Source organism: Schistocerca americana, chromosome 3 (assembly GCF_021461395.2).
Source record: "Schistocerca americana isolate TAMUIC-IGC-003095 chromosome 3, iqSchAmer2.1, whole genome shotgun sequence".
Taxonomy (NCBI): Eukaryota; Metazoa; Arthropoda; class Insecta; order Orthoptera; family Acrididae; genus Schistocerca; species Schistocerca americana.
In genome coordinates, this window is record NC_060121.1 from 883,177,404 (window position 1) to 883,191,368 (window position 13,965).

Below are 13,965 nucleotides of genomic sequence, written 5' to 3' on the forward strand. Positions count from 1 at the left end.
CACACACACAGAGAGAGAGAGAGAGAGAGAGAGAGAGAGAGAGAGAGAGAGAGAGAGAGCCATTTTCAACATAGGCCTTGTTGGCCAAAAGCGTATGACAGTCTCTTTGTTATGCCTACCTGCGACTCAGCATCTCTACTATATAGTGAGTAGCAACTTCCCTTTTCATAATATTGTAAAATCAGGCCTTTTGCAAATGATGCAGTGACCTATAAAGAAGTACTACTTGAAAGAAGCTGCATAAATATTTGTCAGATCTTGAGAAGATTTGAATGGGTGCAAAGATTGGCAAATTCCTCTAAATCCTCAGAAATTTAAAATTTTGCATTTCACTAAACAAAAACAAAAAAATAGTATCCTATGACAATAACATCACCGAGTCACTCTTGGAACTGCCCAACTCATGAATACCTGGCTGTAACACTTCGTAAGTATACGAAATGGAATGATTACACAGGTTCAGTTGAGGTAAAATAGAGGTAGAGTTCAGTTTATTGGTAGAGTACTGGGGAAGTGCAATCAGTCTACTAAAGAGATTGTTTACAAGTCACTCGTGCAACCAATCCTAGTAATTGCTCAAGTGTGTGGAACCCGCACCAGATAGGACTAACAAGGGATTTTGAACATATACAGTAAAGGGCAGCATGAATGGTCATAGCTTGGTTTGATCCGTGGGAGTGTGTCACAGAGATACTGAAGGAACTGAATTGGAAGTCTCTTGAAGATATACGAAAACTATCCGAGAAATACTATTAATGAAGTTTCAAGAACTGGCTTTAAATGTTTAGGAATATACTACAAACTCCTTTGTATCATTCACATGAGATTGTGAGGAGAAGATTAGAATAAGTACTGCATGCACAGAGGCATTCAAACAATCATTCTTCCCAAGCTCCATACGCAAATGGAACAGGAAGAAACTAATAACTGGTACAATGGGACGTGCCATCTACCGTGCACCTCATATTGGTTTTCAGAGTACAGATGTAGATGTAGAACTGATATAATATTACACTTTTTTTCGTAGTATATTACTAATCAGGGCAGTGCTAAGGCCATTGCTGGAAGCAATATGTTTGACGGTCTGTAGGTTATCTGAACATGACAGAAGTTGGATTTTAATGACCAAAGATTCAACTTTTACTGAATATCCTACCAGAAAACCATCCATGTGATGAGTGCGAAACTTTACATTCTGTTAAAAAAGCAGAATTATGAATTTACTGGAAACTAGCAAATACAAGACATGGAGTGCCAGTTTACTATTAAATAATAAGACTCAATTTTCTTTTTCTTCCTTTGTTAAATTCAGTTTTCATTGCAAATACTGGATTTAAATTACAAATTCGTCTTATTTCTCATCAGTTGTTAAATGTATCCCAACATAAAAACTTTGCTCCTTTTTTTAGTTAACATAATTATTTCTATGTGACAAAAATTATGGATTCCTATGTGAACATTGTGTATAATTTCTGTATCTTTTTGTACAAATAATGTCTGTGTAAGTCACAAATCATTTTTGTGTGTGTTTGTGAGTTTCACCGGTCACTTGAACACGGACTACGAAGCTTAATGCAGGTTGTGACCAAATAAATACAATTTTGCAGAACATAAGGAAGTGTATTCCTATTTAATATTATCATGTACTACAAAGCACTGACAGGTAATTCAGCTAACGTAATTTTACACATTATAATACAATACTTCAGACAATTTTACACCAGTCTCCTAGTGTTTTTGTTTTACTTATATTTATTATATCAGTTCCCACTGTGTGATTCAAGTTTTTGCTTCCCTTTTTAGGAATTATGCCAAACATTGCGAACATTTATTGTTAAGTCAGAATAACCTCTTATTATTCGCATTGGCATGATAGGTTTCATGGTGAGTAGCACCTATGAAGCAATCCTACCAAGCCAGATTACTGCAGAAATTACATTTTTTGCACTTTCTTTTATTATGGGAGGGGGGGAGGGCTTTTTAATCAATCTAAGTTCTCAATTGAAGCAACAGGCCAAAGTACCTTGTGTCAGACAGTCTCATCTAAAAGATGTTTTAACTTGGTAACTTTGAAAATATATGTCTGGACAAAATCCGATTTTTTATTAGTACACCACCTCATTATATAATCATTTGATAAAAATAACATTTTGTTCATTTTTTATTTTGTCATTTTTGTAGTGATAATTTTTACATTTTTAGCTCTCATATCCCCATGACAATCTGGTTTAGTCGAGATATTATAAACTCTATTTCCATGTGAACTGAACCAGCACTCTGTAAGGGACAATTATTTTTATTTTTACTCACTGAATCTTCCATTAAACTGATCTTTAGCATAACTGGAAAACTGTACAAAAGGTAACTGTAATTAACATACACTTTGTAATTATGATGTGTAGTTTGGTTGATGCTGTACCACTGCCGTCACATGCCAACCTTGTAAAAGAAACTGCCTAGGCAGAGTGGCCACAAGTTTGGCGGAATATCTATCACTGGAGCGATGGGAGTGAGCAGCAGCTGGTTTGGTGGCTGTAGCTGTGTACAACTTCAGGTGGCACTACATTTTCCCTTTTGAACAGTGGTATAGTGGCAACAGTGATAGCAGCCCTATTCAAATGCTGAAGTTGATTGTAAATGAACATTCTCTTAAAGTTTCGTTTCTTATTCAAACCTCAGAAGTCAAATGGAACCAAGGATCCGTAACACAGGATGAAGGTACATCATCCAAGGCAAGACTATCAACAAAAGTTGAGGATTCAGATATCTGCTAATGGGAGGCGGCTCAATTAAATGCCAGAAAATAAACACAAACCAATGGAAAGTCCAGGATGGAATAACTACAACACGGAAAGGATAATTGATGAAAATCAATTTTTGAAAATATAATGTAACTGGATGGATAAAAACCTACTCACCAACCAGTGGCAGGAGGGGAAAAAAAAACCATAAAAAGTATTACAGTTAGCAAGCAGTTACAGTTGGCAAGCAGTGGCTCCTGGCAGAAGGGCTGAAGGAGAAGGAAAATGGATGAAGGAAAAGGACTGGTGATGTTCACGAAAAGGAGATAGTTCGGAAAAGTCGCCCAGAATCTAGAGTCAGGGAAGACTCACTGGATGGGATGAGAAGGAAAGACCGACTGTTGGGGACTGCAGCTGATGAGATTTAAATGTCCTCCAACAATCAGTCGTTCCTTCTCACCCCATTCGGTGAGTCTTCCCTGGCTCAGGGTTCTGGGCAACTTTTCCAAACTCGCCCCTTTTCCTAAACATCACCAGTCCTTTTCCTTCATCCTTTTTCCTTCCCCTTCAGAAGAAGCAGCCACTGGCTCTGACAGCTCGCAAACTGTAATACCACTGTAGCTTGAAAAGGATAGACTGCTACTTACCATATAGAAGGCGGCAACGAGTTGCAGACAGGCACAATGAAGAAACTGCTAAAAATTTAAGACCCAAAAGCTTAAGTTTTTAGGATTGTACCTGTCTACGACTCAACATCTCCTCTATATGGTGAATAGTAATCTATCCTATTCATATTGTAGAAAATAAATATAGATAAGTTTTTACTGCCTTTTCCAATTATGCTTAACATCAACCTCCACAGAAACAATTATTTCTTTAGTGTTTTATCATTATCAACTACTACACTTGTTTTGTTCTTGTATTTACTGTTAACTATTCAACTCACTTTTTGCCTTTTTTTGTCCTCTTCACGTTCAGCTTCATCATCTCCATCCTCGGCATCTGCGTCAGCAAATTCAACATCTTGAAGGTCCAAAATACTGCTTTCCAACTTTCCTTCTGACGTTTCACTAACCACATTAGCGTCCATGGCATTCGATGACTGAACTACTTGATGTGCACTTTCACTGTTTGCACACATTGTCACTGGGCTAGGAACACGCTCACTAACATCCTCCGAGGACACAATTACATCACCTTCGGATAATACTGACAACTGCTGTGGGGCAGGAGTTAACTCTTCAGCTACTTTTCCAGTCTGTGGTCCAGATGGTTCACTAGCAGCAAGACACTGTGGCAACTGCTGGTCTGTCGAGCTGATGTACCTTGTGGACACGAGATTCCCATCTACACAATAGGAGTCAGGTGTGGTTTCAGTCAGTTCCTTGACTGCTTCCTCCTCTCTAGGAGCAGTATCTGCAACTTCAACTGGGGCTGGCACTGTTGGGGACAGTGGAGCCTTCTCCGATGGCTGAAAGATGACAACTAGCTTTAAACACTGTATCCGAAGCAACAAAATGTGTTATTTTCATTTTAATACGTCACTAAACAAGATCAACAAAAATAATCAATTACTGACAAAATATTTAACTGGACAAATAAAAAAAATCTACTCACCAAGCAGCAGAAGAACACACATAAAAGATGGTTGTAACTGGCAAGCTATCAGAACCAGTGGCTCCTTTTTCAAGAAGAAGGATTGAAGGGAAAGGACGAGGAGTGAAGGAAATCTACCCCTTTTACTAGACCTCTCCAGTCCTTTTCCTTCACCCCTCTTCCTTCCCCTTCAATCCTTCTGCCTGAAGGAGCCACTGGCTCTGAAAGCTTGCCAATTACAACCATCTTTTATGTGTGTGTTCTGCTACCACTTGGTGAGTAGATTTTTTATCTATCCGATTCAATAATTTTGTCAACTAAAAAAGATCAGGAATATGAACATTATAATTCTACACAGAGATTGGAAAAATCACAAGTCATACCAACATCAGCCTAAATTAACTACTTTACAGAAGAAAAATCAAAATTTAACAACAAAACAAAGCTCTGCTTCATTCACCATTCATATTAACCATTTTCTCCCTATTTGTTTCTCCATTATAATTTTTTTCATCTTGAGAATTATTGGCCTCAAACATCATTAAGATATTATTATGATATTTGATTTTGGCCTCAAACATTCTTTGTTTAGTCTTTTCAGCAAATGAAGTCAATTGCTCTTTAATCAGTACAGGGCCACTAGCATCCACTCACTACTTTGACTCGGGTAAATAAGTGAACCATGGTCTCATATGCAGTAACAAATTGGCTAAGAACACTTTAAAACAGTCCCAACTTTAATGAGAAACTTCTTTTCACATATGGTCTTGTTACTATTCAACAAATGCAGAATCTGTCTCCCACACAGTTTTTCATATATAACTCTCTACGTACAACGTACTGTACATTTCTTCTTGCCGCATGCCTTTTACTTCAGCTATTTCATGCCACTCTCAATCACCAACTGACGAATACCATATTGATGATCACCTTTGACTTTCAGCTGCCGTTCCCATTTTTGACATTTTCATATGAACCATCTTTAAGATATTAATGGCTAGTCTTCAACCATCCATTTCTTAATTGTTTAAAATGATGCAGCAGACTCTTTATAAACACTCACTTAATCTGAATTTATTTCCACTGGTAATAAAATTCTCTCACAATAGTAGAGATAAAAACTCAGTACTGCAGTTTATCAGTGTATCTATGTGTACAAAATGTGCACAACTGCATTAAAAAAAGGCTGTATGAACAAACCTCCATGGATCAGGTTGACACTTCACTTGCACTATTGTGAAATATGCACTAACATAGCACAAAATAAGTTTCCTTGGAATCTGCGTCAGCCCTTCACCAATCTGATAATTTTTCACCTTGTTGTCCAACATTGAAAAGGCGAAGTCCCTTTACAAAACTTTCTATGCTTGCATATATTTTACTATATTGTATTTTTCTCCTGATCCTACTCCTACTATATTTAGTCTATTTCTGGATGACACCCTGTTATCCTAGCTGAAACAAAACTTGTGTTACCACTTATCTTGCATAATATTCTCTACAGAGACAAAGTGCAATACAGAACAAGCAGTGATTCATTACCTCTTACTTAGCAGAAAATGTGCTGGGTGTAAGCAATGCAAGACGGCAAATCCCTGCGGTTATTGCAGTCACATGAGACACAGACATTAGATCAAATTCAGGCAAACAGCATTGAAGGAAATTCAGATGTCAGAGACTCACAATTCATCTTATAACAACAGAGAAGAAAGTGAAATAAAGGAAAAAGTGAAATCAACTTGTTTCATCAGAATATGGGGAGAGGGGAGGTAAAACAAAGTAGATGACTTCTTAATTTGTTTGCACTTGTTTCTAAGGTCTTAGTAGCTGGAAAGGAATCATTGTCATTTGTCTATCTGCATATCATATAACAACAGGGACAGCAAATCTTAATGTAAATGGTTATAAGTTAGCTGCATAGTCATTTAGATCCAATATGGATAAAGGAGACATTGTCACATTCATAAAAAAGGAATATAAATACAAAAATGTGGAAATACGTTAAGTTCTGTATAGAACATGATACAGAAGGTCTCCATTGGGTAGCTGTGAAATTTTCATGAAGCATTCTGATGCTCTCTTTCAGGCAGAAGGGAGGGATTATTAATTTGTCACAATTTTAATGTAAATTTCTGGAAAAAATCTTACAGGAAAAGTGATCTAGAAGTCTTTTAGCCACTTATTATTTGATATCAGTCATAAATTTCCCTACCCGAGTTGTTCAAGACATATGACCCTTATAGACAATGTATTCATTCAACGAACAGAAGTTAAACAGACACATACCCGTCGTGTCGTATACAGATTGTCAGATCACGATGCACAGAGAGTCACATTATACACGAAGGTCACAAAAGTCACGGGATAGTGGTAACACATATACAGATAGCAGTAGTATCATGTACACAAGATATAAAATGGCAGTGTTTTGGCGGAGCAGTCATTTGTACCCAGGTGATTCATTTTAAAGGGTTTTCAACACAGTTATGTTGGCATTATAGGAATGAAAAGACTTTGAAAGCAGAATTGCAGTTGGAGCTAGATGCATGCAACAGTCCATTTCAGAAGACCCACAGTGTCAAGAGTGTGATGAGAATGCAAAATTTCGTACATTATCTCTCACCACAAATAAAGCAGTGACAGACAGGCTTCACTTAACGACCAAGAGCAGCGACATTTGTGTAGAATTGTTAGTGCTAACAGATGAGCTACACTGCATGAAATAATAGCAGAAATCAATGTGGGATGTACAAGAAACATATCCATTACGAAAATGTGGCAAAATCTGCATAAAGGCTACAGCAGCTGACGACCAATGCAAGTGCCTTTGCTAACAGCGTGACATCGCCTGCAGTGCCTCTCCTCGGTTTGTGACCGTATCAGTTGGATCCTAGATGACTGGAAAACCATAGCCCGATTAGACCAGTCCTGATTTCAGTTGATAAGAGCTAATGGCAAAGTTCAAGTGTGGCGCAGACTTCATGAAGACACGGTTCCAAATTGTCAACAGCATACTGTGCAAGCTGGTTGGTGGTGGCTCCATAACAGTGTGGGCTGTGTTTACATCGAATAGACTGGGTGGTCCAACCGAACCAACCACTGACAGGAAATGTTACGTTTGGCTACTTTGGGACCATTTGCAGCCATTTGTGCACTTCATGTTCCCAAACATGTCACCAGGCCATAATTGTGAGTAGTTTGGAGAACATTCCTGATAATTTGAGCAAATGATTCGGCCATCCAGATCGCAAAACGTGAATCTCATCGAACATTTGTGGACAGAATTGAAAGGTCAGTTTGTGCAGGAAGTCCCACACCCGCAACACTTTCACAATTGTGGATGGCTATAGAGGCAGCACGACTCCATATTTCTGCAGGGGACATCCAACGACTTGTCGAGTCCATGTCACATCAAGCTGCTGCACTACGCCAGGCTAAAAGAGGTCCAACATGATATTAGGAGGTATCCCATGACTGTCACCTTATTGTATAACCTAGCTCCATGTACCATTCAGAAATACTAAGACAACAGTGGAGCTGATTACTGCCAAAACTACTGAAGATTTTAAACGAAGCTTGAAAAATGTTGACTGATGTGATGTTTACCATTAGCCTAATGCTAACTCTAAATTCAAAGTATTTCTTAATGAGTTTGTATCAAAGAGAATGGGAACCATTGTTAAAAAAAAGTTCAAATGTAGCAGATATTTTAAGAATCACTTTTTAAAAATAGGTGAGAAAATTAGTGCAATTAGTTCAGAAGAGAGCAAAACACCACACAGAAGAAACAATACAAAGATCATTTAGTGAAATAAAAATTAATCTCAAGTCTCCATCTGAAATAAGAAAGATTAGCATGACTATAAAACGTAAAAGTTCACACCAGGTAGATAATATCTCCAATAAGACACTAAAAAGTTTTGGTCCTACAAAATGTGACGTACTTAGTCGTGTACGTAATGAGTCACAAACTTAAGATGTTTTCCCAGAAAGATTGAAATATGCTAGAGTTAGGCCTCTCTATAGCAAAATAGTGACTCCACAGTTGTCAATAACGTTTATCCAGTGTCAATCCTTACATAACTTTCCAAAATTTTTGAAAAGGTAATGTACTCTAAGCTTGTCACCCAACTGTGTAGGAATGTGATACTTAGCCCACCACAGTTTGGATTACAAAGGAGTCTTTTTACTGAGTGATATACATATACATTGAACGAGCACATAATAAAATCTTTGAATGATAAAATATCACCAACTGGAATGATCTGTGACTTCTGTGACTTATCAAAGGTATTTGATAGTGTCAGTTATAATTTATTTATTTATTTATTTATTTATTTATTTATTTATTTTTTAGAGAAGTTAAGTTTTTATGGAGTATACAGCTCAGAAAATGAGTAATTTCTTATTTAAGGAACAGCATGCAGAAAGCTACCTTAGGCTGTTGGAGCAATACAAAGAGGGACACTGCATCATTTGCATGGGAAGGCATTATAACCGAGTCCCACAGAGTTTGGTCATTGACATACTATTGCTCTTACTTTCTGTTAATGACCTGCTACTTTATTTGAATCAGGAAGCAGTATTAGTTCTGTTTGCAGATGATACAAGCATTGCTATGTAGCTGAGCAAACTGGCATAAACAGAGAAAACAGGAAACTATGTTTCTGTGAAAGTTACTGAATGATTTTGCAGAAATGGGCTAGCTTTTAACTTTTAAAAAATACAAGTCATCCAGTTTTGTACTGTCAAAAATATCCCACATTATATTACCTTAGTCTACCAAAAATAAATAATAACTGGGGCAGAAAATTGTACGTTCTTTGAAGTGTGATTGAAGAAAACTTAAGCTGTCAAAATGATGTAGCAGATCTGCTAAAATATTTAAATTCAGAAATCATTGCATTATGAATAACTGCCAATTTTGGGGATATAGAGGTCAGCAGGTTAACACATTTTTTTGTATTTTTATTCACTGATGAATTATGGGATAATATTCCAGGGTAACTTCTTGCTCAGGGAAAAGTATTCATTGCACGAAAAAGTTGTGTGTGGAGTTTATGTATCCATCTAAGCAGTTGGGAATATTAAGCACAGCTTCACAGTAGAGTTATTCACTTTTGAAATTTGTGATCAATAAGACATGACAGAATGAGATTTTCACTCTGCAGCGGAGTGTGCGCTGATATGAAACTTCCTGGCAGATTAAAACTGTGTGCCCGACCGAGACTCGAACTCGGGACCTTTGCCTTTTGTGGGCAAGTGCTCTACCATCTGAGCTACCGAAGCACGACTCGCGCCCGGTACTCACAGCTTTACTTCTGCCAGTACCTCGTCTCCTACCTTCCAAACTTTACAGAAGCTCTCCTGCGAACCTTGCAGATGGTAGAGCACTTGCCCGCGAAAGGCAAAGGTCCCGAGATCGAGTCTCGGTCGAGCACACAGTTTTAATCTGCCAGCAAGTTTCAAGACATGACAGTTTCAGAGTAACAGAGGTAATCACAATTACAATGCTAGAAGGCAAAATGATCTGCATTACCCTTTAATGAAACTGACCTTAGCACAGAAAGGGGTGAAATATGCACCTATGAAACTCTGACAATCTATCCATGGAAATAAAATGTCTGACAGATAATGGAAATGTTTTTGAATTTAGATTAAAGAGGTTTCTCCTTAACAACTCAATACTGACAGCTGCTGTGGGGCAGGAGTTAACTCTTCAGCTACCTCTCCAGTCTGTGGTCCAGATGGTTCACTGGCAGCAAGACATTGTGGCAACTGCCGGTCTGTCAACCTGATGTGCCTTGTGGACACGAGATTCCTATCATTTTTTATTCTGTTGCATGTAAATGGTTTATGTTTGTTCTGCTGACACATTCCACATCTTAATGTTTATCATGAATTTGATCTATAGAACAAAAAACTAACTAGTTCCATGTCTGCAACAACTGCTTGTGACCACAGTGGCTCGTGTGCTCAGACAAATGAACGTGACCAAATGAGCACAACAGCCACCACACAATGTGTCTTTCTGAACCCTTAATTATCCTCAGTGCTTGTATCGAAGAACAAATGTGTAACATCTCTACCACTACAATAAACTACAACAACACAGAACACAGGAAAGAAGGATATTTACTGGGTAACATAGTTCTGAAAATGCAATTTTTTGAACTGCAATGTGTGTGAATTTTCATACAGTCAAGTGGATTCTCGGAATCTAGTAGAGGTAAGCAAAATTTTGAGCAAATCGAATATCAACGAATATTAAATGCAAAATTAAATGAAGACAGTATGTAAGCAGGGGAAGTGTGCTGAGAACTGTCAGGGTTGAAATTCTCTTCTAAGGAAATGTGACTTGTATTTACACACACACTTCACTTTTAATTATTCAACCCAAACTATGTGCTCCTGTTACACAATTCAACTGAAAACTTAATAATAATGATGGGTGCTAGGCACACTGTCCATCTCCTTTGCTAACCTGCACAGAAGTTTTCATTCTGCTCCCTCCCCCATCCCCCTTCCCACCAACCACATGCTTTCCAATTTCATTTAATTACATTATCAACCACTAACATCCACTGAAATATAGGTTGAATGGGTGTGGAAGCTTGATGCCTCTGTCATCAAAATCTTGTTTTACTTAAAATTGTCTTTATTATTGTTACTACCATCATTCCAATTAATGATGCAACTATTGGTCTTCTGGACATATTTAATGTAATTGTGACTAAAATTCAGTATCAGTACAACAGGAAGAGAACATCTTTAATTGTAAAAGAAGGTCCCATAAAGATCCTATTAAGGAGGGGGGGAGGAGGAGGGGGAAGAGGAGGAGGAGGGGGAAGAGGAGGAGGAGGGGGAAGAGGAGGAGGAGGGGGAAGAGGAGGAGGAGGGGGAAGAGGAGGAGGAGGGGGGAAGAGGAGGAGGAGGGGGAAGAGGAGGAGGAGGGGGAAGAGGAGGAGGAGGGGGAAGAGGAGGAGGAGGGGGAGAGGAGGAGGAGGGGGAAGAGGAGGAGGAGGGGGAAGAGGAGGAGGAGGGGGAAGAGGAGGAGGAGGGGGAAGAGGAGGAGGAGGGGGAAGAGGAGGAGGAGGGGGAAGAGGAGGAGGAGGGGAAGGAGGAGGAGGGGGAAGAGGAGGAGGAGGGGGAAGAGGAGGGGGAGGGAGGAGGAGGGGGAGGGGGAAGAGGAGGGGGAGGGGGAGAGGAGGGGAGGGGGAAGAGGGGGAGAGGAAGAGGGGGAGGGGGAAGAGGGGGAGGGGGAGAGGGGGAGAGGGAGGGGGAGGGGGAGAGGGGGAAGAGGGAGGGGGAGGGGGAGAGGGGGAGAGGGGGAAGAGGGGGAGGGGAGAGGGGGGAGAGGGGGAAGAGGGGTGAGGGGGAGAGGGGGAAGAGGGGGAGGGGGAGAGGGGGAAGAGGGGGAGGGGGGAGAGGGGGAAGAGGGGGAGGGGGAGAGGGGGAAGAGGGGGAGGGGGAGAGGGGGAAGAGGGGGAGGGGGAGAGGGGGGGGGAGAGGGGGAAGAGGGGGAGGGGGAGAGGGGGAAGAGGGGGAGGGGGAGAGGGGGAAGAGGGGGAGGGGAAGAGGGGAGAGGGGGGAGAGGGGAGGGGGAGAGGGGGAAGAGGGGGAGAGGGGGAGAGGGAGGGGAAGAGGGGGAGGGGGAGAGGGGGAAGAGGGAGAGGGGGAAGAGGGGGAGGGGGAAGAGGGGGAGGGGGAGAGGGGGAGGGGGAGAGGGGGAGGGGGAGAGGGGGAGGGGGGAGAGGGGGAGGGGGAGAGGGGGAAGAGGAGAGGAAGAATTACGGAGAGCTAATGGGTGTGGCATTGGCAGTACATTTCCGTCCACACTTAAACATTTGCTTCATACCTCATTCTTCTCAGCACCATCTAATTTCAGAGCACTGGCTGTCCTCAGTTCAGGTGCACCCAGGAGCTCTGAATGGCTGGCATCCACAGCACCAGTACCAGACCTGGGCTCCACCAGCTCAGGACCTCCCGAAGCCACCACACTGTTTGTTAACTTGCTGACTTCAGAAATTAACTTTTCCTCGTGAGCCTCAACAAACAGCTGGGTGCTCTCAACAAAAGCTGGTACTGCTGTAGAATTTTCTGCGCCGACTTGCTTAGTAACACTCGTGACGTCGATCCTGTCGGGAAGTGATGAGGGCTCATGAGAAGGGCTGACTCCAGGTGGTTTTGGGTGGTCCGTGATGCCACAGGTGGAGATGACAGCCGGAGGGCTCGGAACCTCCGTGTACAGTGCCCCTCCTGGGGGGTGCCATTCCCCTCCGTCGCTCTGCGACTCCAGTTCTCGCAGCACTGAATTAGTAATAGGATCTTGCAATGTCAGCTGCACTGATGACACCACTGTTTTGGGCTTTTCTGAATGTTCTTTATCATTTGAAAGTTCTTTAGCTTTTTTGTCATCCTGCAGGACTCCAGTCTTTGTATCCCCTCTAACAGATTTGTGGCCATCACCTGACAAATCGCTTGTGCTGTCACCACCACGCCCTGTAAGCAGAAATCTCTCATATTATTGGGAATTAAAAGCACTACACATTCACAACAAGAAAATGTGTGATGATGTATCACACGATGCACTGTTTTATCTTACCCGGCATGTTACTCAGTCTGCACTTACAGCAAGAAATAAAACCTAGAACTTCACACATTTGCCAAAGTTTGTCAAAGATGGCAAAGGCACCGGAACATGAATTAAACAGAATGGATAGTGTCTTGGAAGGTGGTTTCAAACATACATTAACAAGGGGAAAACATGGGTATAGAGGTGGTGTCAGATTGGATCAGCTGATGCTGAGGAATTAGATTAAGAAATTACACAGCGAAAAGAATAGAGGAGTGTTGCTATTTGGACTTCAAAATAAAAGCCAATGTCACAAATAAAGATGACTATAAATGTACACAGGCAAAAGTAAGAAAAATTTCTGGACGTGATAAATATGTCTTTTCAGTTACATATTTTATGTGTGTCAGGTAGTCTTTTCTGGCAGTTTTTGTCTTGAGTATAGCATTATATTAGAGTAGAACATGTATGGTAAGATAAGATGAGAAGAGAATTTTAAATGTTCAAATGTGGTGAATGCTGAAGATTGAATAGGTAGATCACATGTTTAATACAGGGGTACTGACTGAAATCAAGAGAAAATTGTTACAGGGCACAACTTTACAAAAAGAGGGATAGGTTGATATGACATCTTCAGGCACCAAGGAGTAACTAAATTGGTACTGCAAGGAAGTACGGGAAAATAAATACCAAAGAGGAAAATAAAGGTTTGAAAACAGTAAGAAAGTTCAAATGGATTAGGTTTACCGAATTAGACAGGAGCGCACACTGTCACAGGATTGACTAGCATCGAGAGCAGTGTCAAACTAGTCTTCATACTGGTAACAAATCATACCCCATGTTACAGCAAAATAGAACTATACTAGGAAGCAGCAATAATTCCTCTGTTTCTAAGTGCCAACGAGAAGCCTTTGGCTTTGGTCCACAATTAAGCTCACACTGTTGCCACAGTGTAATTTCTACCACAGTTGCCATTCAGGTTGCATCTTAAGAAGCGATGGCTACCAAACGAACACATATAATTAGGTGTGGCAATACTACATTTCATTCTTG

At 40.7% G+C, this 13,965-nt stretch overlaps 1 protein-coding gene across 1 annotated transcript in view; it reads right to left on the reverse strand.

Annotated features, from left to right (window-relative positions):
* The window catches only part of LOC124606464, a 183,695-nt gene that overhangs the window by 128,783 nt on the left and 40,947 nt on the right, over nt 1-13,965 (reverse strand). Inside the window, exons 6-7 of the mRNA XM_047138446.1 lie at nt 12,196-12,839; nt 3,688-4,212 (exon numbers count right to left, since the gene is read on the reverse strand). Coding sequence (XP_046994402.1) covers nt 3,688-4,212; nt 12,196-12,839 — 1,169 coding nt within the window. The remainder of the gene's footprint in view (nt 1-3,687; nt 4,213-12,195; nt 12,840-13,965) is intronic.